The sequence below is a fragment of the Chelmon rostratus genome, chromosome 16 (assembly GCF_017976325.1).
Source record: "Chelmon rostratus isolate fCheRos1 chromosome 16, fCheRos1.pri, whole genome shotgun sequence".
Taxonomy (NCBI): Eukaryota; Metazoa; Chordata; class Actinopteri; order Chaetodontiformes; family Chaetodontidae; genus Chelmon; species Chelmon rostratus.
The window spans coordinates 8611005-8638597 of NC_055673.1; the positions used below are offsets into that span (position 1 = coordinate 8611005).

The following is a 27593-nucleotide window of genomic DNA, read 5'->3' on the forward strand; positions in this document are numbered from 1 at the left end:
CAACACAGCTGGATATAATTTGTAGCGTCTTAAAATATGAATGAGGTGATAGCGAGTTACCTGCTATAGTTGTGTTTCTTGTATTGATGAAACGGTGAAGACAAAAACAAACGAGAGGGCTGAGACTTTAGAGCCGCCTCAGAGGGTTTATATGAATGTATGCTTGAGACAGGACACCTCCCCTCTTTTGTCATTTTCTCTCGTCTATTCCCTGGACAGTTTCCTCGTGTCTTTTCGATCAGATGACAAGTTTGTAACCCCTTTCAGCAGCTGATTTTGCTTTGAGCTGATTGGCTGTTGAAGCAGGTGCAACTCTTCCCTGCAGCATTGTAAAACTGTTCCTGTTTACGTCTCGCCATGAATTTTTGGTCTGAATCAGGCTTTAAATTTGCGTAATTCTGAAGCACATATTTCTCCATATATGCATATTATACAAACAACCCAAACTAAAGGCTTAGCTACTTAAAAATTTGCGTAATTCTGAAGCACATATTTCTCCATATATGCATATTATACAAACAACCCAAACTAAAGGCTTAGCTACTTAAAAATTCCATTGACCAATCAAAAAACAGTTATTTATGACAATTTTCTAAACAATTTTACAGCTTGTGATGCTACATTGACTCTGTTAGCATGGCTTGTGTCTTTTCTCTTGATTGGACAGTGCTACAGAAGCTTACTAGCAAGCATTAATAATCGCTACTGCAGCACAGGCGTTTCTTAGGCTTTAATGGTGCAACATGATTTAGTAAATCACTAGTTTGAAACTAGCTACCAGCTACTTTACACACAAACTTAGTGACAGCTTTACAAATAACCGGTGCAACCCAACGCAGACCTATTACTTAAAACAATACTTAGAAGTAAAACTAGTTGTAACAAGTACATAAACTGATTTCATTGTAAGTTGTGTCTAAAGCTGTCACATAAATGCAGAGGAGTAAAAAGCACAATATTTCTCTCTAAAATGTTTGGAAGTTGAATTTTAAAGCAGCAAAAAAGAAAATACCAAGAGCTTAGTTCTGTTTTACCACCGGCTGTGACGGACGAAAAAGGCAAAGGAGAGGGGAAACGAGGAGACACACGGGAGGCGAGACTGCATGAGGACAGGAGAGGGATGATTAAGGAGAGAGCTGATGGAGGTCACGAGGAAGACGGGAGCGAGAAGAGACGGACAAGGAGAGGGAGGAGAGAGAACTGGAGGGGGGAGGATGAGGGACACACAGGCAGAAAGCGAGGGAAGACAAAGAAGCAGAAAGGAGAAAAAGGGAAGGCAAGGAAGAGAAAGAGAGGAGCGAGAGGGGAGCAGCAGGAGCTGTGGGCTACCTGTTACCGATTCAGCCTCTGACAATGCCTTTATAATGGGAAAGGGAGAGCAACGGAAAGGCTTAATTCACAGACGTGTCAGGGAGAGTTAAGCCGATTTGTGATTTCGATTTTCTGTGTTTGTGAGACTGAGTGTCTGTGAGAGAGAGGGTGTGTGTGTGTGTGTGTGTGTGGATGTCTGTCGTGTTGTGTCTGTCCACGGACAGACTAGAGAGAGGAGAAAATGGGAAAGAGACTGACACAAATAGACAATATATGTTTTTGATTTGTCCTCTGTGAGAGAGCGAGCGAGAAAGAGCAAAAATAATGGAAGCTACACACATATCTGTTACAAATCCACGAGACGATGTTTATAGATGATCTCACAATTCATGCCTGTGTTTTGGTGCATGTGTCTGTGAAAAAAACAAGATGGTATTGATCCTGCTTTAGACAGGGGACAGATGATATCAGCTCCCTGGCTGTTAAATACGCTGATATACACTCAACGGCCAAAGACAATGTACGGTAAATAAGAAGTCTTGTAAAAAACCATACAGCCTTTTTAATGGCCACTCATTATCAGTAAATAGCAACACTCCGACTGATGGAGAGCTGATATTAGCTGATATTCACGACTTTCAAAGCTGCTGATCAGAAATAACAATTGCAAAACGGGTAAGGCAAATACATAAATGTGACACAGATAGGGAGTGTTTTTACTGCCGGATCCATTATGGCTGAAACATCTCCACCATGTGAAGCTTTGCATTCCTGTCTAGACCTACACAGACCACCTACACAGATGACGCAGTCCGGCAGTATGTTTCCGTTGCTACTGCTGAACTTAAGGAGTATTTGGTTTCTTGCTGCATTGAACTTCATCCAGTTTTGTGAATGCAAATGTTGGATTCTGCCTTTTGGCTATGAGATGTACAACCCTGATTCCAAAACAGTTAGGACGCATAAAACATGAATAAAATAAGAATGCAAGCATTTGCAAACAAACTGTGTTTGCTGACAACATTTTCTGTTCTTGATATATCCATCTCCTTTATCCAATCATGTGTTTACAAGGTGGTGAACCTCGCTCCATCCTCCCTTCTGAACGACTGAGCCTTTCCAGGATGCTCCTTTCATACCCAATCATGATACTATCACCTGTTACCAATCAACCTGTTTACCTGTGGAATGATCCAAACAGGTGTTTTTGGAGCAATCCACATCTTTCCCAGTCTTTAGTTGCTCCTGTCCCAACTTGTTTGAAATGTGTTGCTGCATCAAATTCAGAATGAGCAGATGTTTACAAAAATCCATGATGATGATGTGGTCAAGCATTAAATGTATTGTCTTTGTATTGTTTTCAACTGAGTAAATGTCAAAAAAGATTAAGAAATGATCACACTCTGTTATATGCTTCACACAGTGTCCCAGCTTTTTGGGAAATCGCTGTGGTGGCTTAGCATTGTTTGACTATTTCCAAATCTGCTCTGTCAAGCAGGCAGTTAGGAATTTTGAAAGAAAGAACAAAGTTGCTCATTTTGGAGGGTGTAACAGAGTATTAGGACATGTTAGCTCTGCTCAAAGAAAATAGACAGCTATCTTCAAAATGGAGCAGCAGTGTATCAGTTCAGAGAGAGAAAAAAAAACTCATGGGAGGAAAACATTTTTCTGCAGAAGCTCCCTGTAAACTCAGATCAGCTGATTCTCACAACTTTAAAACTGTGATCAGTATCAGCCCTAAAAAACCTGATCAGAGCATCCCTTCAGCCATCCATATGACTCATCTCTATTGCTGCTACAGGTAATAATATCCAACATTATTGCCTATCTACACTGTTGCCTCAAACTGGTGCTGATATATCGCTACCTTCAGGCGGTGGCAATGCCCTGACACTGACTGAAAACAGCCCGAGGCCACAAAGAGAAGCTCACACACCGATCTTCACCTTGTAGACCCTGATGTTTCACTGCTGGCGAGGAGGCATCTGGCTATTGAAACGAGCGCACTGTACTGTTCAGACATTGTACATTAAACCACTAAAAGCCTGGTAAGACTGGGGCATGAGCAATGAAACGTTTTCAGAGCAAATGTTGCTTTCTTGACAGGTGAAATATGAAAATTGGAGAAAAAAAGACAGGGGAGGCACATTAAAAGCCTCAAGAACGTCAAACAATGGCCAAGGCTGTATCCCTGAGTCTTCCACTCACACAAAGCATCATTTGTGTCGTCCGCATGAAGCGTTTGACTCGGCACATTCCTCGCTGTGTTTGACACTTGGTTTCTCCATGTGAGGTTCTGTGGTTTGGACACTGATGCTGGTGTGTGTGTGTGTATGTCAGCGTGTTTTGTATTGGGGTGGATGTGACACGCACGCTGCAGGACACATGCAGAGGTTTTGAGTACTGCATAGACGTTTCTCCATCTCCAGCGAGACACACACAGACCACGCTTGTTCACTCCGTTGTTATTGGTTTGGAAAGCCTGGTGTTATAGAACATCTGCTGGTGATTGACTGGTAACTGTATACAGTAGAGAATGCCAGGGACCTCTAATACTACAGCCCTGCCCACCTGAAGGGTAAATACTGCAGGCAATGAAACTGTATGCACAAAATCACACAAGTTACTGCTTATGGGACTTTCTGAGTCTAGATAGCTTGTGTGTGTGTGTGTGTATGTCTTTGTCTGTCATCTTTATTTATGTTCCTGCATGATCTGAATGTGTGCATATGTGAGTTTATCTATCTTGCTCTGTATTGTGCTAAATTAGGCTTTACAATAGCCACCGTTAACTCTGCATTCACCTACCTCGACTGTGACCACAGTTTCCAGATGCCCTCAGGCACCTTTCTATTCGGGTAAGCCCGAAAAAGAGAGGCAGCATCCTGGGTCTTTCACTCTAATCCGCAGCATGAATCCCTCCTTGGGGCTAACAGACTGCCAGGGCTGCCCTACTATTACCAACACAGACTGTCTACAAGACACAGCGAGTCATAGACGCAGGAAGGTGAACTGCTCATTTTACTCAAATAAAGTAGCAGAGGAATACAGTGATGAATAGCAATGAATGAAGCCCCACAAGATGACATTGATGCAGATAGCGGCTTATCATGGCCTTCGCCATCATGCTTAAATTTAAAATTTCATTTTTTCAAGGGTTTTGAAAAGCTTAATTGCAAACCTGACAAGAACCTACAGGGAAAAGTGGGATCGTTAGTGTGAAAATGAAGCAGCTGAGGGGCCACAGCGATGTATGTTAACAGATTAACATGTGGAGCCAGATACCGATGAAGGATTTCTCACCTCTGGCAAAGATGTTTATCTACTGTGTATCTATTTGTCCTCCACAACGGAATGAAAACAAGAGGGATGATGGGTCTGTCTCCTTCCTCTTATTAATTCATTTGTCTGTCAATCATGTGAATATCTCAGAGGATTAAAGTGAAATGTTTTAGCACTGAAACATGCATTTTCAAAATCAAACCAGTTGGAATGTGAGGTAAGTCAGAGCTCTGAACTATTAATTTGATCCCTTTATGACTGTTTATGATTAAAAGTGATGAGGTTATTATCAAAAAGAAACAATTATCTTGTCCTCATTGAGGATGACAAGACATTTGGATGGATTTAAAGGGTGTGTATGTGCCCGTGTGCATATGTGCGTGTATGCGAGAGGATAAGGGTGCTAGATGAAGCATGTAACAGTATTTGTCATGTCTTCATGGGAGGTCCATTCCTCTCCACGCTCGGATCAACCATGCTCTGACTGCCTTTTGTAGACAAATGGATCATTTCACACGCAAGGATCTCTCCAGAATATTTACTCTGTTTACAAAAGCAAAAAAAGAAGATTAGAAATCCAATTAAAAAAACAGAGCGAGCTAATAAAGCCTGCTCACCAAAGCATATCAGCTTTAGTCTCCAAATGTATTTTTGCCACCATCACAAAATTTTCTGAAGTAATATCCAGAAGCTTATAGTGAAAATGCAGCCGCTCAATCTCTCTGTCAGTCACCCTGTAGCACTGCAACAATATCTCTCTTATATGAATGAAACTTTAACCCCGAACAGACAGACAGATTTTTTTTTTTTTTTTTGCTGGCAGCGGCACAGTAGCTGCAGTTGTGCTTTGAAAGGGCAGTAGAGAAGAGAGAGACGGAGGGATGTGGAGGGGGGACAAAACCAGGGAGAAATAAGGGGGAGATGTATAGAAAGAAGTAGAGAGAAGGAATGAGGATGGAAGAGAGGGATGAAAAGATAGAGAGGGGAGAGAAAGAGCAGTGAGAGCAACTCAAGGACGACTGTAGCCCCGTCTCAAATTCTGCCTCGCCAGTCAAATCCATGAGACCGACATAATGTTCCCCCTCTGAATCCGCGGAGCGTTTTTCATGTCAGGCGGGGAGATGGGTATCACACAGTGCACCGATTCACCTCCACCCGATGAGGGCAGATAGTTATGGTTCAATTCTAAGAGGCCCAGCAAGCGTCTATTCAAAGCCCGAGCCAGGGAGAGCTGGCTGGGGTGCAACGGAGAGGAATTCAATAATTCACCTCCAGTATGTAAGGGCCAATGCACTCCGGCACACGCACACTCGAAGCACATACAGTTCACAGCAAGGAAAGGGGGGGGAAAAAGAGGATGGATAAGTCAAGGGGAAAGACAGCAACGCTGCGCTTGGCTGGAACCGCAGCTACTCCGGCACTCTTTGGCAGCGTGAAGTGAATTTGAGAGTCTCTGCGTGTGATTGATGATCTGTATGTAAGTGAGATTTACCATTAAGACTTTGAGTCTGCACTGAAACAATGTGTGTGTTTAGGTAGTTGTGCGTCCGTGTGTGAGCTGCATGTAAGCTTCTGTCTTTTGGGGCCTTTAGCTCCTCTCCTCTCACACGAGGTCCGCTGACTTGTGCGGCGCTGACCAAAGAACGGAGCGGCAAAGGCAACCGGTCGTGCTGTTCCGACATCCCACGCCTAACTGCCAAACGCCAGCGTTAGAAGGTCTGACAGACAGTGTGAGAGAGGGAGAGAAAGGATGGCGAGCTGAGGGAAAAAGAAAGAAAGGAGACCAACGTCTGGAAGAACAAGCTGCAACCTCATTTAGTTGTCCACTTTACAAAACAATGTCACTCTCTATCAAGTTCCACGTTGAGCGCATCTCACCCATTAATTGAGGATAAACAAATTTTGAGAACTGTTCTCTCCTCGCTCTTTCTCTCTCTCTTACTGCTAACAAAGTGCTGGCTCCTCTGCGGGATGAAGTCCAGTTTCGTATGGATAGACTTGTCAAACTTAATCTAGTCAGATAAAAACAAACACCTTTGCAGAAGCCGTACATGCTGCAATGCTCTCTGTTTACTGTGCAACAAGCGAGCGGTCGGCCAGGTTGTTCTCCACTTCGACACAGTTAACTGCCGTTCAACATGTGGTCTGTTATTTCTAACACATTCTTGTCCATTTTCTGATGGAGTTTTACTTAATTAAGGTTTTAACCATGTCTGCCGGACAGCTCTACCGACCCTTTATATCGTTTCACAAACAAGCTAAATATGTCTGAGTGAGAGCTGCTTTACTTCACAGCGTTAAGGTCAGGAAATATTTTCTGAGCAAGTTCTTCTCCTCATCCAGATTACTTATCATGACTGTTTTCATAGCAGGTATTAATAGAGGATGAGTGATCCGTTTATGCTCAAGAAGCAGGTATAGGTAACTCCAAATAAACATAAAAAGCGCTGCAGTAATTTTTTTTACAGTGCATTTAGCTGTTCAGTACCTGTTTTACTGTAAAGTCCTCCTTCAGGTGGATTTAAAAGAAGCCAGAACATCAGACTGTTTGAATCTGAAATAGTCTCTTCATCTCGATATTGGAGGGAATGATTCTCTCAGGCTGCAGCTGAAATCACTCCCTGTTTACTGTGATGCTCTACATTTACCGTCTGAGAATAAAAATGCATTACCTGTACACACTCGTCAAATACAGCTGTTTTGATTATCCTATCATGATACCTTAATTTAGTTTCTGATCAGTCCACTGCTAACCAAGCTGGCCATTAACTGTGCGAGGCTACTGTGTTGCGACCGTAATAGACATTCAAAGGCATTTTTAAATTACTGTAGGGCAAACTGCTGTGTTTTATTCTTTTCATGTTTACTCTTGTGGACTGTAGATAACCTCAAAGAGGTTGTGTTGCTCATAGCAACCTCTGCTGGTAAAGTTCCCAGAAGTGGAAGTGGTGGTGCATTAAAGAATTCTAAATTTTAAACATGAGTACAAAAGTATTAGCATCAGCATAAGCTTAAATTACCAAGAGCGAAAGTGCTCATCGTGCAGAATGGCCCATTTCAAAATCATGTTTATTATATGATTGGATTATAAGTATTGATGCATTAATGTGTACATCACTTTAATGTTGCTGCTGGTAAAGGTAGAGGGTTTTAGTTTCATCTTAATCTTTAATAATACATCATAATTTATTTATTGATTATGTTTTGCAACATTAATCTGAACCTGCAAAGTCACTTGTAACTACAGTTATCCAATAAATGCACAATGCTTCCCACTGAATTGTAGTGGAGGTTGCAGAAAATGGAAAATACTCAAATAAAGTAAAAGTACCTAAAAATTGTACTTCCACTGAAAGTTCTACTGCAGTTTAACCTACATTGATACCGTGGCACTATGAGGACTTTCCAGTGAGACTAACTGTTAATTTATTGTTGAGCTAAATGCTTTTACTCTTTTCACGTTTACTCTAGTGGACTCTTTGCATATGTTTTGTAGTTTAATCACTGTGTTGTACAACTATAGTTGTACTTTGTAAACTGTTTTTCTGTCTCTGCCTCTGCCTGGCATGAAGGATAATTAAACTAATTTGACAGCTAGTCTATTCTTTCGTTAATCGTTTCCTTGTTATTGTTCAAACTGATTTTTACATTACACACACATAGACCATATCTCTTCTGTTCTGTTCTGCCCAGTTTGACTGGCTAACTGTGACCCCTTACCCTTCCATGCTCGGCTGCCTCCATATTGCCCTGACACCAGGAGCGCCATTGCACAACGCTCCATTGGTTTAACACACGACACGTGGTGGGACCCGCCAAACTGCAGCACAATCAATTGGTTTTTAATGCTTTGAGTGGGCCCCTGAGCTCTTGAAGCTAGCATGCTTGGCTAATTTGATGTGATTCACTGAGCTGGTGGCAGGCTGTGTGTGTGTAACGGCGGTCTGCTGTGTATGTTGCTGGTGGTAGATATGAGCGTGGGTCATAAAGGGAGACAGATTGGTAGCTAACCACTGATGGCGGTGACAGCTGGGGTTAGCACCTAGCAGCCGTCTGGTGACAGAGAGCCACTGGAACACAATGGGGACGGGGCCATGGGGACGGATATGGCCACATGGCTTCTACTGGCATGAAGGCATGATGAGATGTACACCACAGTACAATGTGGCCACTGGCTACTGCCAATGGCTCCAAGAGGCCTCATGACATAAGGCTGGAAGATGGATGGCCGTCAGGCAGCCGTACGGGCTGGTTAACCAGTATGGAAGACACATATGGTACAGTACATGTGCGCACAAACATGTATCACACAAACATGACCACTTACACGAACATAGTCGATGAGGCTGTGTATGTTGTCTGCGTGCCGACAGACAAATCATAACAACACATGACTAGAAAGTCTGAGACACAGCCAGAAGATGAAGAAATGTAATGCACATGTAAATAAACACATGCACTTATATAGTCTTGGTGCACAGACACATCGAGATATTTCTATGTGCACGTGTATGCAAAAGCAGATACACAACAGCATACAAATAGCAGCATTGCGCATGCTGTGCAGTTACACCACGAGATATCTCATTCTTGTCATTCACCTTGTAATACTGCCTACCGCCCACTTCCTCACTCTCACAACAGGCAGACTCTGCAGCAAAAATAGTTAGCCTGTTAGCGAGCTAGCTTTAATCCTGTGTGAAACCAGGTGTCACCAGGAAAGTGCAGCCCAGACTGTGAAGGTAGCAAAAAACGTCAGGGAAGAGAAGACCGGGTGAGTTAAGATACTCGCAGGAAAGGCAGGAGGTCGCCGTGGCTGAAAGGCAAACGGAGTGGCTTGGAGGGCAGCTGCAGCTGGGTGTGGTGTGTGTGTGTGTGTCTGCCTGGCTGGTGGCCTGCTGTGACCAGATTACATGTTCACTGTCCCACAGCGGGAGTGGAAGTGAGATGGGTAGGACTGAGTGGTAAATGACCACGGCGGGGAGCCACGCGGCTGGTTGAGCACTCCTCCAGTGAGTGAGTGCAGGACCATCAGCTATAGAGTCCAGTGTTTCCCAATTTGCTCAGACACACAGACTCGCAAACAATTGTCTTTTTGACTCAATGCCATTGACACTTTCATGGTTTGCTTGAGGCAAACATCACTTTCATTGAAAGTAGCGACAGAAACAGCTCATAGTGAAATCGATTTTTAGGGTGCCTATTAACATTTGCACCAGATGGAAATTTGCATTCTTGGTTATCTTACATTTTACGTTTTATTAATCAATTTGCTTTATACCTTAAAAACAACAACTGCTTAAGGGGACACAATTGATTCATGTACGAAACTGCACTATGATTTTAAATTTTCCAGGGACTAACTAATAACTAGCAAAATATTTCCTAAGCGTGTTGGGTCTTAAAATCCTAACAGTACCTATTACCCCCCTGCATGCATATTTATCAACTCGTTAGTACAGTGAAGTTTGTTACTGAAGCATTTAAAGAGTTAAATTATGTAGCTGCGTGATTCATTAGAGGTAACTTCATCAAAAACTCATGTTAGCCTCAGGGCGGAAATTTATTTTTCCAAAGAGAACATAACTTATGGCATCAATAAAATTATACAATGTCTGCATGCTTATTATGTACTGTACTGTGGTGCATTTCATAGTAGTACACTGTAGCACACTTGAACAATAATACGCTTTACTGTATGAAACACTCAAGTGCGCAGTATTGTGCAATGTATTGTACTGCAGTCATTGCAGACTTTAAATAAAAAGTATATTTAGTTAATTTGTGTCTGTGGTACAGTGAAACTCTTTCATGATTGTAAAGAATCTAACACAAATGCCCTTCACTGGTTCAGAATGAGGAACAACATACACTGAATGTGCTTCAGGGGCCACAAAAAGCCTCAAGCAAACATAAAAGCCTCTGGCAGAATGATTTAAGACCTCTAAGCAACAAAACGAGAACACTCATGGTGCTTGGGCCAATTAAAGCTCAACTTTCCAACAATTTACTAAACTGCTAATGCTCTTTGTTGCAACAGCATCATGGAGGCAAATCTGAGATGCATTCCAAATAATGCTGCTGGTGCGCTACAGAAAACGCGGATCCAAAAACATCCATAAAACTTCACTAGAAATAGTAAAATGTGATAAGTGAAAAAAAATCTTGAATAACTCATTAGTGTGGATATTTTTGCAGACTGGGTGACCTAAAAAAACAAGATGTTGGACTTCCAGAAGACTAATGTTCTGTACTCTTCAACCAGGATTACTGAATACCATTGGATGCAATGCGACTACGTCAGCTGTGCCGTGGCAGCCTGTGTTATTGGTGAACTAAATGTAATTAATATTAATTTTTTCCCTGTCTGCTGTCTGGGCTGGTAACCCAGAGCAACAGTCTACAGCCTGTCTGTACCGTGCTGTGGTCTGGTAAATGATGCTGAATCGTTTCTGGCACATCCAACACCTATAAACTCCCAACCAAAAAAATAAAACTAAATGTGTTTGTATACTTAGGAAAGATGGAAACATGTGGTTATCAGAATGGTACAATATGCTTTTAGAGAGCTGCGTATAGTAACTGCAGGACAAAAGTGGTGTAATCATTTAGCTATCAGAAGTTTTCATGTGGTACTGTAATGGTATGTGTATGAATGCAATTTAGTTGGTTTAACATTTGACCTGCACCAGAGGAAGAATGTGGCTTAAAGGTTTCCAGACAGAATATATTTTTCTAATCATTTGTATTGCTCTGAATCTAAAAAAAAATCCTCCATGTTATAAACTATTTTCAGCACTGACATGAAATAAACTCCATTTAATGAGTTCCTCCTAAAACCTTTCAACAGCTCTGTCCAAACGCTGCACAGGGGAGAAACTGGAGGCAACCCATAGATTTCCAGCTAAGGGTGGGCCCCAATGGGGAGTCAAGGGCAGCTACTGCAGGTGAATGGTAGAGTACTTACTGTAGGTTGCATAACATATTGTTGATGAGGCATCCATGACGTACTCTGGACCTGAGGAGAAACACATAAAATGTAAAATGATGGTAACAATATAAATTTTCCTCAATCTTAGTCAGATCCAAGTAGTATCCCACATAAAGCAATAAACGCTGTTCAAATATTCACAATATGTTCAAATACTCCGGAGTCTGGAGGTGTTAAAATAATTGCATTGGTTTTAATGCACCAAAATGGCTGAACTTTACAGAGATTAAGTTGTGCCAAAGAATTACAAAAAGAATCCGAAAGTCTGGAGGCAGCAAATCTCCCTCCTGCCTTTTCATTATTGCCAACAGTATGACTTGTGCATAGAGCCTATAAATTGGGTTCCTTCTCTGTAATAATGATAATATTAAAGCCGGTTCTGTTGCAAGAGCGGTGAAACTGTGAAAATTCGAGGTACAGATAGCTTATTATTTAAAAGTAAAAAAAAAAAAATAAAAAAAAATAAAAGGAATGTGAAAGTGGTGGACAGAACTATCCATTTTCGTGGGCCAGATTTCAGAGTCGTGCCAAGCCATTGCCAGAGGAAAACATATACAGACATGCATATTTACCAACGTGAATGAGAAAGTGGAAGAGATGGTGAAACAGTGACAGAGACAGTGATCAAGAGAGCGGGGGAATGGAGGAACAAACAGCTTTTAGATGTGCTGGAGAGAGGAATTAGACAGCTTGTAGCAGACAAACACGCAGGCTGGCCACTGATCCTGGTAAAATGATTAGATTAAACAAAGACAAACATGGAATAATCTGCTATAAGAGCAATCAATCCTCTGAGCCAACCCAAATGCGTGTTTGGATCCACACCTAAACAAGCTTGATATTCTATAACATGAAGCCAAGTCTCTGTGTTTATACATGGCAGTATTTGTTCTCCCCAGCTGAGCAGATAGACACAGAGAAAGCTTATCCTTAACCACTTATCTTCAGCATTTTCTAACTTAGATATGACTATCATGTGATCTCTTTAATAGAGAGCAGAGCTGTAGTATTGAAACTCGAGACTCGCATGCTGGTCAGACTTAAGGCTCCTTTACCCTGCTACCATAAACGGTTCCTCCTGAAACATCAGAACGCAGGACGAAGGGCAGCACAGAGTGGATAGCTAGGATGCATTGACTGCATCAAAATGTAAGCAAATGCAAAATTAATTTGATGACTGAGTGTCGCTGTCTCCTCTGATATACTCTGCCTTGCTTGAGATTGTTTACTCAAGTCCCAGTAGAGTCAAAGAGCAGAGTTACAGAACTTAATGGGGTTCAAATTTAGTCTAACTTTTGCAGCACAACCAAAAAGCCATGCAGTGTGCCACCGTGGCTCATACTGCCTGAGTCAGGGCAGCCTCGCTCTGTGCTGGAAACGCTGGCCTTTGCTTTGTCGAACTTGAACCGTTGATGTGAAAGCCTTGTGAGCCGTGCATTGAACTTCTCAGATTGTTGTTTTCACACAGTCTATAAGCAACCTGTTCTCATTCCCAGGGCATCAAAAACCAACGCTCTGTCACGCCCCTTAGCGGTAGCCTTGAGCGTCTGTATGAGATGCACCAGGCTTTCAGCTCACTCCAATGTAAACCCATCCGCAGTAATATTATATTCCCAGAGCAACTCCTCTGGCCGTCGAACATATCCTCATGCCAGCGACGCACAAAGACAGAAAGCCTTTCGAACACATGGTTAAATGTTGTGATACAGTCACAGTGGGTTATGTTTAGGTACCAAAACTGCTTGCTTAGGCAACATAAGGAAAAGATCTTTTACTTTTGGTTTCTCTGAGTGTCTAATAGTTGTGAGTTGAAAGCCTGGTACGTCCCATACAGACACTTAAGGGTACCTTTGTGTCTGTATGGGACATCGAGGGGCTTGACAAAGCACAGATATTTAGCACTCTCGGAATGAGACTGGGCTGCTATAAGTGCCTTTACGTTACAATTACACAGATTTGAGACTTGATTGGGACTGGTCTTTGTCAAGGCTTGACTTAAAACCTTAAAGTCTCTCTTCTCCTCTTGTGAGGACTTGATTCGGCCTTGACTGACTTGGATTTTCCTAAAAAAAAACAGCTCTCATTACAATAGTTAGAAAGGTGCAGTTATTCTAAAGCTGCAGCAGGTTCAGTGTGGTCAACAGTATAATGTACAAGATCTAAGAAGGTCTCCACCTCTGGCTGAACTTCACCACTTGTGTTACCATTCAAAAACAGCCTGTCAGCCAGCAGGCCAAAAAGCAGTCAGCCTTTCAACTACACAGTCGGCCAGTTGGCCACCCGTCCAACCAGTCACAGATAAAGCCAAACAGCCAGCCAGTTAGCTGGTTAGTGAGCCAGCCAGCCACACATCAAACCAGCCAGCCACATATTTAGTGAGCCCGTGAGCCAGTCTGTACAGCCAGTGATATAAACCAGGCCACGGCTGGCTGGCGGCACTAGCTGAGATCTTGGTGGTGATCTGGCCTGGACCGGCTCCTGTCATGCGGATCATCAAAGCTGTTTTTCCAGGAAACAAAGCCAATCATCGTTCGAGCTCACCGGAGCCAGGCTCAAAAGAACACCAGAACACTGCTGTTGGCACGGGCCATTTGCAGATTTGATAAATCAATGGCATCAAACTCGCAGCTCAAAAAAATATCCACTTAACATAAACATAAAAGAAGGAATGGCACACACGGTCATTTCTGTGCACCTTGAGACTTTCATTGCAAAGGCGATGGTTTCTTTTATAAAAGGAAGTGATTTTCTTTTGTCTGGCGTATATGCCTGCCTGGCTTGTCTTCTCTTTTCTTTTTCCTCTGTCTCTTTGTACTTGAACTGAAGATGAAGGACTCACCTTCTTGCCGTGACTGGCTGAAGGGCAATATTACAGGAAGCGGTGGCAGAGCTGCCCGATATTGAAACTGCGAGGATTAATATTCCTCAAAAGCCTGGCCATTGTTTTTGATAAATCAATTTGGGAAGCCTTCCGAGAGCGGATTAGAGACGCGCCCTGGCCCACTTTTCTCCCTCCTCCTCTTTCCCCCACCCCTCCACCGCAGGTACTGGACCAGAGTTTTAATCAAGCGTGCCTCAAAGACGGGCACAGCAACCTTCAGCAACTACCCCCCCCCTCCCTCCACCTGAGCCATCACCACCACCCCTACGATCCTCCCTCCTCTCCCCAGTTGTCTTTCTCTCCATCTGTCCCTTCTATTTTCCCATCTATCCTTCATCTCCTTTCTCTTGCTCGCTCCCCCTAGTCTGTCTGTCTCCGCATACCAAACAGAGCCGATGTTAAACGATAGCGTCTGAGCGAGAGGGCACGGTGGCAGCGCCTCTTGATGTTTGGATTCGGCAAAGGCTGCCGCGTGAAATGTGCGGTGACGGAAAGCGGCGTGACATCTCACACAGCCAATTTTCACGTTACCGTTCAGTTCTGTTTCATTACTCCGCAGATCACAGCCGTGAGGAATGTGGAAATTCACTTTGGAAGAGGAAGCGATTGTAGGGAAGTTGGCGAAAAACAACAACAACAACAACAACAAACAAACAAAAAAACGCCTTCATCGCATTAACAGCTGAGGGAGCACAAAAAAGGGCAGCAAACTGGGAGGGAGGAAAGTGTTTGTTTTTCCTAGACACTTTTTATTCTTGATGGGTGATTTTATTTTATTCTATCCTGTCAGCCTTTTTTTTTTAATCCCTTCTTGTTTTCTGATGCCTGTTGTGTTTGCCGCCTACGAAACAGATGTCATCGAGCACAGCTGGAGCTGCGAAGAAACGATGAGAGAAGAAGAGAGAACCTCACGCTGTTTTGCAGCCCACCCCCTCTCTTCAATCCCCCCACACACAGAGCAAAACCCCCCTGTTACACATACACAGACAGCAATCTACCCATAATGCAGTGCATTATGGCCCACCTGATATGTGGAAACGGGGGAAGCAGCGATGAAGGGCGTGATGGAGGTCTGTGCAATCATGCGGTTGGTGGCGATGCTGTAAGGCGAGGAGTAGAACCTGAGAAGGGACAGAGATGGAAGGAGAGGCAGGGGGAGGAAGAGGGGAAGGAGGGTGGAGAGAACAGAAGTGGAGAGGGGGTAAAAGAGTGGTGAAAGGTGGAGAGAACAGAGAGAGGACAGCAGAATTAACTTGTCAAATTCATATTAGCCATATAGAACATAATGAAAATAAGAAATTCTGTTTGTCTAAACAAAGGTTTCTCTGTCTATATAACAGAGAAAAACACACACACAAACACACACACACACACACACACACACACACACACAATTTCTTCACACACAATCCTGTAGCTTGTTCAGAGCTAACACTTGACCATATATTGTATTTCAAACACCACATAAAAGTTTCATGAAGTGGCTTATAGCGCTCTCAATTGAAAAGTCGGGTTTTATCACATCAAATTGAGCTTTGTCATCGTATAAAGTAGGAGCTTGCCTGTATTTTTTTTCCAATGTGTATTCTAGCATTAAGGCTACAGTGGGCCGTGCTGGCCTGCAGGCTTAAGTGGCACGCATGCATGCTGAGGTCGGAGAAAACTCAATGCATTTCAAGAAGCTAAGGTTTGACATGAGCTTCAGAGATGCGAGGTGGTCCACTGCTCCACTTTATCTCAGTGCTGATGGTTTATAGCAACCGAATGTCGCCGTGATCCCCTGGGAGGCTAAATGTAACGTCCAACAGCTTCTCCCCTGAGCTGAAGATCATATTACCAGCGGAGGATATTAGAGAAGTTCTGCACTCGGCTTGACAACCACACATTGTATTCCAAGATGCAGCATCAACCCATCATGTTGTGCAGTACATTATATTTAAACTCTAATTTTCTGTTTGGAGTTCTGGAGACCCCAGACCCACTTTTAAGGCTAACAGCTTGATACTTCATGACTTTTCTACATTTTATGAGAGCTGGATACAAACATGCTTCTGAACTGATGACAAGTTTCAGATGTTTGCTAGAGAAATTGCATAAACCTCCATTTGCGGACCTCAAACATGAGTAACGTCACTATGTCGGATGATGTATCGTAGATTTATTCTTGGCAAACATAAAAAATATGTATTTGTTTGTGCATAGCCCATATAACTAATAAAACATGAAATACTTATTGGCAGTAATAACAATGCTTTCTTATATATTTTTTTAACCTTCATCATATGCGCAAGCTCAGTTTGTGCCAAGGGGAAGCGTTGCCACTTCAATCATTTCCTAAGGGTGGGTTTTAATAAGGTCAGAAGAAGAGGAAGAAGAAAAAAACATATTTAAAGAAAAACAGCAGTTTAATTATCATGCTTACATACAGCAACCTCAACCAATAAGGAAGTAAAACCAATGTCAAAAAAACACAAGGGACAAAAAGACATCCTTCATGTGTTACTTATAAAATATAAGATATAAGATATAAAGTACACAGTTAAATTTATTCAAATATCAATGCAAAGTAGAAAATGTAAATTCAGTCCCACAATAGCATATATATGGGCAATTTGCAACATTTCTAATTCACTAATTCTTGCAGATAAGGATGAACATAGGTTGACAACTCTAACTCTGAAATGCTCATCCTGCCCTGGAGTTGTTAAACATATTTGATATTCATACACTTCAGATAGTTACCTTTGCATGTCAATTACTTCAGAATTCACTGCCGTTTCCTTTCACAGTTTCGTAACTAGGTCTGAGGTCCACTGTTATCACACCAGATGTGCTGATCTTCTATATAGTCGGTTCTATAGAACTACTCTTGTCCAGTTTTCAACAGCTTTTCTGATTCACTTCACAGCCACTTTTTATTATGCTATTGTTATATGTCTTCTCTTTTGTTTTACTTACTTTTTTAAAATTTATGTGCACAAAATAAAAAGGTCAAAAAAAGGTTGAGCGCATAGTCAGTCAGGCGACCAGACTCCTGGCATCGCAGACTGGCTGTAGGGATGCGGAATGTCACCTCCCTGGCTGGGAAGGGACCAGAGCTAGTGTGGGAGATGGAGTGGTACCAACTAGATATAGCCGGGCTCTCTGACATCTGCACACAGCGCTAGGTCTGGAGCCAAACTAGAGCCTCCATGCGACTACGGGTTTCTGAGAGGAAGCCTCTGACTGTTGTTTGTGCCTATGCACCAAACAGCAGTTTGGAGTATCTGGCCTTGTTAGAGTCTCCTGAGTGAGTCTCCCAGAGTCCTGAGTGGTGCTTTGTTATTGGACACTATGTTGTAGCACTGGGTAATTCGTAAGTGTGCCTGGTACCAGAACACCTTAGGCCAAAGATCACTGATCGACTTTGTGGTCACATCATCAGATCTGCAGCCCTATGCCTTGAACACATGAGGAGTGAAGATCAGACTACTGGACAAGAACCTGGTAAACCCAAACGTGTATCGAGGATATACTGGAAACATCTGGTGAAGGCAACTGTCTGCAAGGTCTTTAACCTCCTAAAGAATTCCTCATGCAGAACAGTGGAAGCTGTGGACATGAAATCCAAGTGGGATCCCCAAGAGAAGCTGGACAACGTTGCTGGGGACTTTGCTTAGCCTGCAGATAAGCGGCAGAAAATGGAGGGATGGCTAGATTGATAACCCTATTTGCACTGAATTTAGATGTACCAGTGAGCAGTCTGACAAATGTGAAGTGGCAGTTCTGTTTTACATTTTCAGTTTCAGTTCAACGGCATTTTCATTTTCTACTTTGCATTAACATATGAATTAAATTGACTGAGTATTCTCTGCTAGCTGATTCACTCTGTTTTTTATTTTCTACATTGCATTAAGACTTGAATAAAGTTGACTACTTTTACATTCTTTGCTACTTAATTCACCCTATTTCCCATCTCTAGAATATGTTCATTAGGCTGAACTTCTGGTCGAATGTATTAAGAGTGAATCATTCCTTTCTCAGAAGGTCTTTTGCTTAACACAAATATCTGTGGGATTATAATTTGGCGGATTTGCAGCAAAGCAGGCTTTTGCATTGCAGGCTGTGTGTAATGAGTGATGCTATTCATCCAGTTTTTTGGTTGAGATTGACTCCGAGTCACTGGAGGATAAGTAGTTTAGGAAGCGGGGAATGAGGAGCTTCCTGTGAATGACTGAGGCCAGAGGGAGATAGAGGGGAGCCTCAGCGCTCTCCTTCCTGTCTCAGTACTGCGGGGGGAAATAAAACACGTTGCCGGGTCATTTATTTCCACAGCACCATTAAGTCATGACATAAAGACTCAGGAACACACACATACATGAAAACCCAAACATATGCAAACACACACGAGCTCACTCAGCTACCCGTTGCCATTTCTCACCCGCACCAACCAATGAAAACCGATATTTTGAAGACCATATAGATTTCCTTAATCAAACAGTAACAAAGTGCAGACACTACATTAATCTTTATGTATGGCAGTCTTATTGACTGGGGTCCTATGAGCCAAGAGGTGAGTGTATTAGATGGTGCCAAGGATGAATTGACCGTTAAGCTCTTACCCATTCTGCATTGCAGCGGGATCATATGTTAACGCCATGCCAGTCTGAAAGAGGAAAAAAACAAGAAAGATGCACAAATTAGTCACAAATTAAGAGAGTTGGACAGGAAAAATATATCAAATTACATTAAAAAGCAACAAGGGAAAATGTGACAACTGACAAGACATTACAGATAAAGTACGAGACAACTTATTTCTCTTTCTGTCTGTATTGTACACCATTCATGCTCAACATTTTGGGAAATTTGTTTTTTTTTTGCTTACAAGAGAAGATTCTTTTTACATTTTGTTTTTTGTAGCTTATTTGCACCAGACATCAGACCGCATCTCATCACTGCCACGGTCTACCGCGTGTTGGTATGTTCTGTTTGTCTCTGGGAAAGCAGTCGATATGCTCCTGCATCAATGTCACAGAGATAATTTGCTGTCCCTTTCTTGTACTTGGGGAATAATGTAATTTATTCCCTGATTCTTTTTGTTCAAAATAAATCAAATCAAATCAAAATCAACTCATTTCAAATTGGAAAAACTGACAAGTGACAAAGCCAATGTGGGGAAAAAGCCTAGTCAATAGGACAAAGTGAATTGTTATTGAGGACGCCTCCTTTTCTATTTCGGTCACGTACGATCATGTTTTTATGAATGAGAGGAAATGAAGAAATGCTCTTCGGACAGAAAACGAGTGAGGGGAAAACTCAGTCCTTTGTCTGCTGATGGTGCGTGTGTGTGCGCGTGTGCATGTGTGTGTGTTAAGTGTGTGTGTGAGGCCCTCTTAGAGTCCAGGAGAGAAACCTGTGCGCCACAATCCGTCATCTGCATTCCTGAAGGTTCTCTCCCGGAGGAGAGCTAATCCGATTTCTTTTAACGGGAGGCTGCTGAGGACGGCAGATTTCATCAGCATACACACACACACACACACACACACACACACACACACACACACTCCCTATTCTTGCCCTTCCTCTCTCTCACTTTGCTCTCCCTCACTCTCCTTTCCTTCTCCATCATCTTGTGTTCTCCTCCTTTCTCTCCTTACCCTTCTCTCCTCATCCCTCACCCCCGTCATCTCTTAATCTACCCTCCTCCTGTCTTTCCGTACCACTTTTTTGCCCTTGTCCCTCTAGAGGGCTACCTGCACTGTTAAGGGAATAGTGGCTCAGAGGAGCGGGGGGGCGGGGGGGGAATCAGTGTGCCTGGACCAAACCCATGAGAGTGAGAAAAAGAAAGAATCTCCACTGATTGAATAAGCCTGTGCTGGCACTAGAGCTGTGTGAATGCATGTGTGAGTAGTGGCGGGCCTTTATGTTCAATTCGCGTGAGAGTGTATTTGCACAAGCAGTTAAAAAAGGCTTTCAGAGATATTTTATGTAAAGCTGTAAAGGGCGGATGAAAGGACTTTCATCAGCCCCTGCGTTATTTAAACATCTACTTAATTTGTGTGTTTTCACCTTCAGTGCTTATGTATGTCCCGTTCTGCGAAGGTCTCTGTGTACGCACTCCTATGCTCTCTTTATATTATATCTTTATATTCATAAATTTGAGATCAAGAGAGTCTTGCCCGTCTGCATGTGTGCGAGTGTGTGTTCACATGCGCGCTAACAGCAGCGGCAGACATGGCCAGCTGTCTGGTGAGGCTGATAACTCCCCTAAGTGCTGCCCTTGGTTCCATGTGCTGATGAATTCCACAGCAGAGAGGCTCATGACCGGGAAGCCTGCATGGTCAATGACTGATTGCTGATGCAGTCAGCTTTTGGCTTCTGCCGCAACAGGGAGAAAGAAAAAGGCAGAGACAGTTTGTGTATGTTTTTTGCCTGAAATAACCCTGACTATATTCTGTACAGACAAAGCTCTTAACAAAGCTTGGCCCTGAGAAAAGCTGCCATGGACAGATCTAGCATTAAAAGAGCAAGTAGCTTTGGATGTTCATTTTTCATAGTAAAATAGGCGGAAATAGAGTTACACTTCCTCACCTCATGCAGTAAATATGAGGATTTAACAGTAATTTTCCTGCAACAGGGTATGAATTTAGAAATCTTGCATAATCATGCTCAAAAAATGCAAAAACATCTCCTACTGTAAGTATTCAAACTCACAAAAAAGCAGCGGTCAATCATGAATTCAAGTTTAGCAAGTGAATAACCGGCTTGCATTAATATTTTTTCATCTGTGCTCTTGGGTGCACAAAATGCATTCGGTTGTGCTCACGCATTTTCAATGCAAATCTAAACGCATTTCAGCTGCTTTTAAAAAATGCGTGCGTACACGTAAGCATCCGTGTGTTTAATGCACAGTTCCAAAAAGGGTGGCATGAGGACAGCGTATATTAGACAGCTGTAAGGACACCTGTGCTGTACTGTTCTTATACAGGGAAATCGAGCCACACACACACACACACACACACACACACACACACACACACACACTGACCCACTCCCTCCTTGTATTTTTGCCTGCCATACACAGATTCGCTCTCTATTTTTTCTCCCCGCCTTGTGGCCACACACACACACACACACACACACACACACACACGGACATCTGTCAGGCTTTCACACAGAGTGGAAAGCCGGATGTTTTTTTCATCTACACTCATTCCCCTAGAGTAGGTGCTTGAGAAGTGTGACTTTGAAAGTTTTTGTGTGTAGGAGTGTGTGTTGGTGAAAGAGAGCGAGGAAGTGAGGAGGGAGAGAGAGGGAGAAAAGAATGAGCACCCATGGCGCTTTGTGTCTGTGTGTGCGTCTGTGTGTGTGCGGCAGGAAAAAAAAAATGCAGTGACTAATATGTTTGTCAGCATGAGACAGCGAGAGACAGCACTTTCTAGACTCCCACTTTGGGTAGTTTACAAGAAAATCTGTCATATATTTCTCAATCCTCACCACCAGCCACCCTGCAGCACTCAACCCCTTGTAACTCCTGACTGATCATGCAATGTGTTCGTTCTCTCTTTCTTTCTCTTAGTCTCAGTGAGTCACTCCGTCTCTCTCTCTCTCTCTCTCTCTCTCTCTCTCCATATGTTGCTGTGGGATCTGGGAAGACTTCAAACACTGGGAAGAAGAGACACAGAGACAAAGTGGAAGAGAAGGAGACGGCGAGAAGGAGATGGCGCTTAAAAGACGGGAAAAAAGGTAGAGAGAGGGGAAGGGAGCGAGGGAAAGATACACGGTGGAGAAAGAGTCGGGACAGACAGAGGGAGATGTTGGACAGACGTGGAGGAAGAGAGGGAGTCATGAATGGAGTGGGCTGTTGCTCCCCTTCATCTGCCCGCCACAGGAGCGAGGTGAGGAATGGCCTCAGCTCTGATAAACAGACTAACATGTGATGCTTATCTCCCGTCTGTGCCTGCCTACACAGCTGACCAGTGACCACAAGGATGCCCACACACACACACACACACGTGCGCGCACGCGCACGCGCGCACACACACACACACACACACACACACTATACGTCCTGTATAAGGGCCTTTCCATTGACCCTTTAGGTGCAAATGCATGCAGAATGCATTGCAATCCACAGCGTTCTGACTCACATTGTGATCAGATCTCAATGTGTAAAGTAAGGTGTGAGAAAAAAATCTGCTGAAAGGTCACTCTGCTCCTTCTTCTTCTTCTCTCTCAAGCAGGCCAGGCAAATAGCGACAGATGACCCCTTCCTCTGCAAAGGACAATAAGTAGCCTGCTAGGTCTGCCTACCGGATTTGCATATTGTGGTCCGATCACACTATAAATAGCAGGTGTGAATACAAAGATATGGATTATGTCCAGATAATGAATCAGATTGCATGTGAGGTTGAAATGAGGTTTACAGTTTGTATTAGTCCTGTTTCTTTCTTTTCTTCAACAGGTGATCTATATTACAGATAAGACAGATGCATCCTAATATAGGATAATATGCCTTCCCCCTTGTCTTCTCTCTTTTTCTCTCTCCCTATGTACGATGCAATTTATTTATTTAATTTATGTATTTACTCTAATAATAAGGCTCAGCACATGTAGATCTAATAAAAGTTCGTAAAGATGAAGCCAATCTGTACAATTCCCAGAGCTTAAAATGACATCAAATAAAGCACACCTGTGGTTCTTAATGCAGGTACACATGGGAAATGCAGTTCAGAAAAAAACGATGATGAATCAATACAGAAAAGCAATTGAAGTGTGCAGAGACTTCGATTACCTGTACCTGATTTTTGAGCATCCTTGCACCTTGGTATTGGGTCTTAAGTGTGGTGATCTTCCCAAAATCGTAACTCAGCCTGAACTTATTTTAAACCTCGCCTTTAAATCCTAACCTTTAATTCAAATTTTTCTCTGCAACCTTCTTCAGTTCAGTTTGTAAAGCATGTCCTCAGTCTGAAGGTCTAAACCTCACACTGGCTCCCTCAAGGATAGCAAAACCACAGCACATAAAGACGCACACACATACAAACAAATAAAAGGCCGCACTCTTGAGCACATTCAGTGTTGAGCTACAGATTTACACATTCACACACTCACACACACACACACACTGCCTTGAACTTAAGCTGTTACACCTCTCAGTCACGCCGCCATGCTGTAATGTGTGTGATGGAGTGACGGAGGGGAGGGGGGGTGATACAGAGGAGGGATTCGTCTTTAATTGAGACAACAGAAAGAACAGAAAGAACTTCAATTTGGGATGAAAACAAAAAGAGATGAACACAGGCTTTGATTTTAAAGGTGGGTTTTGTCACCTATATATACATTTATTTGCCCCGAACAGCAAAAAAAACTGCTTCAGATGTCACCTGCAGCTGGCAATGGACGCACCAACTGTGCCTGAGAATGTGCATGTGTTTAAGTTCAGCTCGGCCTCTGACTAAGCTCTGCAGAAGCTCTGGATCTTTCTGTTATTTCCCTCCAGTCTCTCTTCTTTTCCCTCTTGTCTCTTTACGTTTATAAAGCAGATCCATGAAGCCCCGGGATGCGCACAAATTCTTTGAAACAGCTTCAGCTTACACACGTGTCACCACAGTGAATGAGTTTGCCTCTAATTGAGTCGTTCTATGGACTTTGCATGCAATCATGCCACATCTTAAAATTCTCTTTGCACTCTGTTTGAACATAGTAAGTGTGCGTCTCCGCGTTTCGAGGGTTAGCTTGTAGCATTCATGTCTTTTTCCATGATGATGAAAGCCGAAATCTCATTAAAAGCCAGTGGATATACAGTATGTGTGTGTGTCTCTGTGTGTCTGTTTAAACATACATTCACACACAATTAATCTGCATTAGCAAATACATTGCAGCCGCCTGGGTTATGTTTTTTTAATGAACATAAAGAGTAAAGTTTTATAATGAATGAATAGTAGCTGCAAACTGTTCACTGCCACAGCAAAATGTTCATACTGAACATCCCTGCAATACGTTCACTTTTAGTGTTGTCCTAAGACATCCTGGCAACTGAAGCACGATTAAGAATTTTATGGTTGTATTGACTCGACTCAAAGCACTTGGTTAAAGTTACGGTGAGATTGTTTTGTTGATTGAACATCAGAAAAGTCTAGGATACAGGACACAAACCCATCACAGCACAAATCTGTGCTTTGTGCGCCATCAAGCCGCCGTGACCTCCTCAATATGACCTCTAAGCAGTATATAGACGTCACACTTCCTGGATGGGATAAATGTCGCTGGTGAATGTTATCTGTGCAGCAATGTTTCCTCCAAAATGTGGCAAATTAGTGGTATAAAAGCATATTTTAGAGAAGGTAGGATCAGTGTGACACAGTACGCAGCTGTTTAAAGCTCAGGTCAGTGTGTGCATGACATAGGGGAGGTAAGGGGTGGGGAATAAATACAGCAAAAGGACAAGAGGGGTGTCTCCTTCATTTTGGCCATGTAGGATTCTTATTACACCCTTCAAGATGAAGCACGCACACACTCTCATTCGTACGCAGTCATCTCACTTTACCTCAAGTCAAGTGAGCTGACCCTGTCAATGTGTGGGCCTGCGAGGAGATGTAGCAATGTGATTTAGGTTAAACACGCTTCGCTGGCTTATAGGTGTTTGGGCTGCTGAACATGTGATGGACAGACACAAACACACACATATGGCTAGTGTACTACTCCGCCAACCACTTCCCGACACACACACACACACACACACACACACACACACACACACACACACACTTACACACAGGGAGAGCATGTGTTTCCTGAAGGACAAACATTTCATCTCTGCTGGTCTCCCCTACCTTGCCGTTTCAGCACAACTGTCGGCCTCACTGAACGTGTGTGTGTGTGTGTGTTTGTGTGTGCGTGTGTGTATTTACTCTATTCTATATAGTCCAGTCTGAGGCGCTCCTCTACCTGCCTCCTCTGTGCGTCCTTCCCAGTATATCTGGTTGGTAGCCTATGAGGAGACTTTAACCTTGTCTCCACATGTTGCTGATGAATACGTTTCCATAGCTCGGTATCCAATTTCTGGTTTCCCAGCATTCTGATGTATGGCGTGAATATACGTGTTCAGTGAGGCATGCGGCTTGAGATGCAATTTACGTGACAGCACCTATACATCCGAGGACGGTTTGATCGATATCTGGGGTATTTTTCTTTTCTTTTTTTAAACAGCTCCATACCTTAGCGTAAATACAAATGACAGGCAACAGCGGTTTACATAAAGCCAGATGTTGCGGCCGACTTCTCAAGGGGCCTTGTGAGCAGGGTGGGGCCAGCTATTAGAAATACCATTACTTCAGAGGTAAACGCCTTGTTCGGAACGTCACCATGTTGGAATGGAAAGAGTCGAGCCCATGTGTGGGTCTCCCAGTTATCAGTTCTTGAAAAATAACTGTTGTGCTCGAGGAAAGTATGTAAAAATGTGAAGACATATATTGCATGCTGTTTTTATTCACTGAATTTATCAATGTCAGCTAAAGGAATGAAGACAAATAGCAATAACAGAAGCATGCTGTCCTCATGCTGGATTTTAACACTTTCCACTGACTTCTGGTCGATGACGTCACCCCCTCTGACCACCCGAATAGAGACGGGAGTTGCACAGGAGCTCGGGATACACTAAGTAAACGGACTGTCTGATAAGAATTTCTATTTAAATCGTAAATTATGATTTTCATCCTTGATTAATATCAATATTGCTGTGATGTTGAGTTTCTGTACTACAACTTAGTACTAATTTGCTCATATTCTTGTAAATTTTGCTGATCGCATTGCTTTATATGCGGTACCTCTGATGTGTCGACAGCCTGATGAGCAAACCTGAAGAAGCGGGTTGCATTGTTTGTTGTAAAAATAAAATAAAAACCACTCTTATCTCATGCAGATATAAATACAAATTGCTGGAGATCTAGTTTGCGGTGGGATTTGCGCTGAAAAACACTGATTTGCTCTGCACTCTACCAGCATTGCTTTTCAGTTCAGTTCAGATTAAATAGCCCCTTTTATACTTCTGGAGGGAGGACTGCCTCTGCATTGGTGTAACATCTTACCTCGCCTTCTCTGTGCCACGGCCTCCCGTTCTGAGGGTACTTGCTCTGGCTCTGGCGTTTCTTCTGCCCTCCGTCGGCAAATTTGCACAGCAACGGCTCCGTGGGAGCTGCAGAGAGGGGCAAAGAGGACAAAATTAAGTTAGGAGGACTACGTTCTGTGACCCCCCAGAAGGACAGAAGCCCTTTTGGACTGTGTCGCACTTCTCTTCTTCTACTACCGCATCTCTGTCCCTCCCTTCTCCCTCCCTCCTCTCTGCCTTCCTACGGAGCTCCTAGACAAATTCCCAGACCGACGATGTTGGCAGGCCCTCCCTACCCCCGGCCCAGGCTGGCAGCCCATGAAAGAGCATTGCAGGGTATTGTTGAAATAATAATCAGAGTAATCGCTCTTGTAAATACCTCTGAGATGGTAATTCAGGACTGCTCTGTCAGCCAAAGCTTATTTCTAGAAGGCGTTCCTGTTCCTGACGCGTTGTCCCTCTGTGTTTTACTTTAACAGCCATCTTCTCTTTCATTTGAAATTTTATGCCTTTTTCCACTCCGCAACCATCAGTGCAAGAATCTCACTGTGCAGGGTTGTTAGATATTAATCCTGCTGTTCTCCAAGTGAACACTGGGGGCACTCTAACCATTTCTATCATCAACCAGGAGGAAAACATGGCATGAAATTACTGCTATTAATCCAATTAATTCTCTGTACTGCGACCTCATCTAAGCTGCCGCTGTATCAGCTGACTTTTATATGCATAATTGCCAATAAAAGGTTGATGAAAGTGTTGTGATGACCTACGTCGCTATAAAGATAACTGCGCAAAGGGCACTTTCTCACACTTGAGCTGCAGGTGAGCACAGAAGGAGACAAGAATGGATTCAGGTAGAGGACTCCCTGATGAGATACTGGAGAGAGAGAGAGAGAGAGAGAGAGAGAGAGAGAGAGAGAGAGAAAATCTGACGAAAGACAGGCTCAGTGAAAGACGAGAGAGAAAGGAAAAAGAAGCAGAGAAAGAAAAAAAGTTCAGCTTTTCTCGTGAGAAATAGGTGGCTCTCTTGGCTGTGGATC

General features: G+C 43.1%; 1 protein-coding gene across 6 annotated transcripts in view; it reads right to left on the reverse strand.

The window, feature by feature from the left end:
- The window catches only part of rbms3 (RNA binding motif, single stranded interacting protein), a 275251-nt gene that overhangs the window by 14227 nt on the left and 233431 nt on the right, over nt 1–27593 (reverse strand). For all 6 annotated transcript variants that reach the window (XM_041954710.1, XM_041954709.1, XM_041954711.1 and 3 more), the window contains 4 exons: nt 26534–26640; nt 19067–19110; nt 15490–15586; nt 11561–11611 (listed from right to left, as the gene is read on the reverse strand). In XM_041954710.1, the coding sequence (XP_041810644.1) occupies nt 11561–11611; nt 15490–15586; nt 19067–19110; nt 26534–26640 (299 nt within the window). The remainder of the gene's footprint in view (nt 1–11560; nt 11612–15489; nt 15587–19066; nt 19111–26533; nt 26641–27593) is intronic.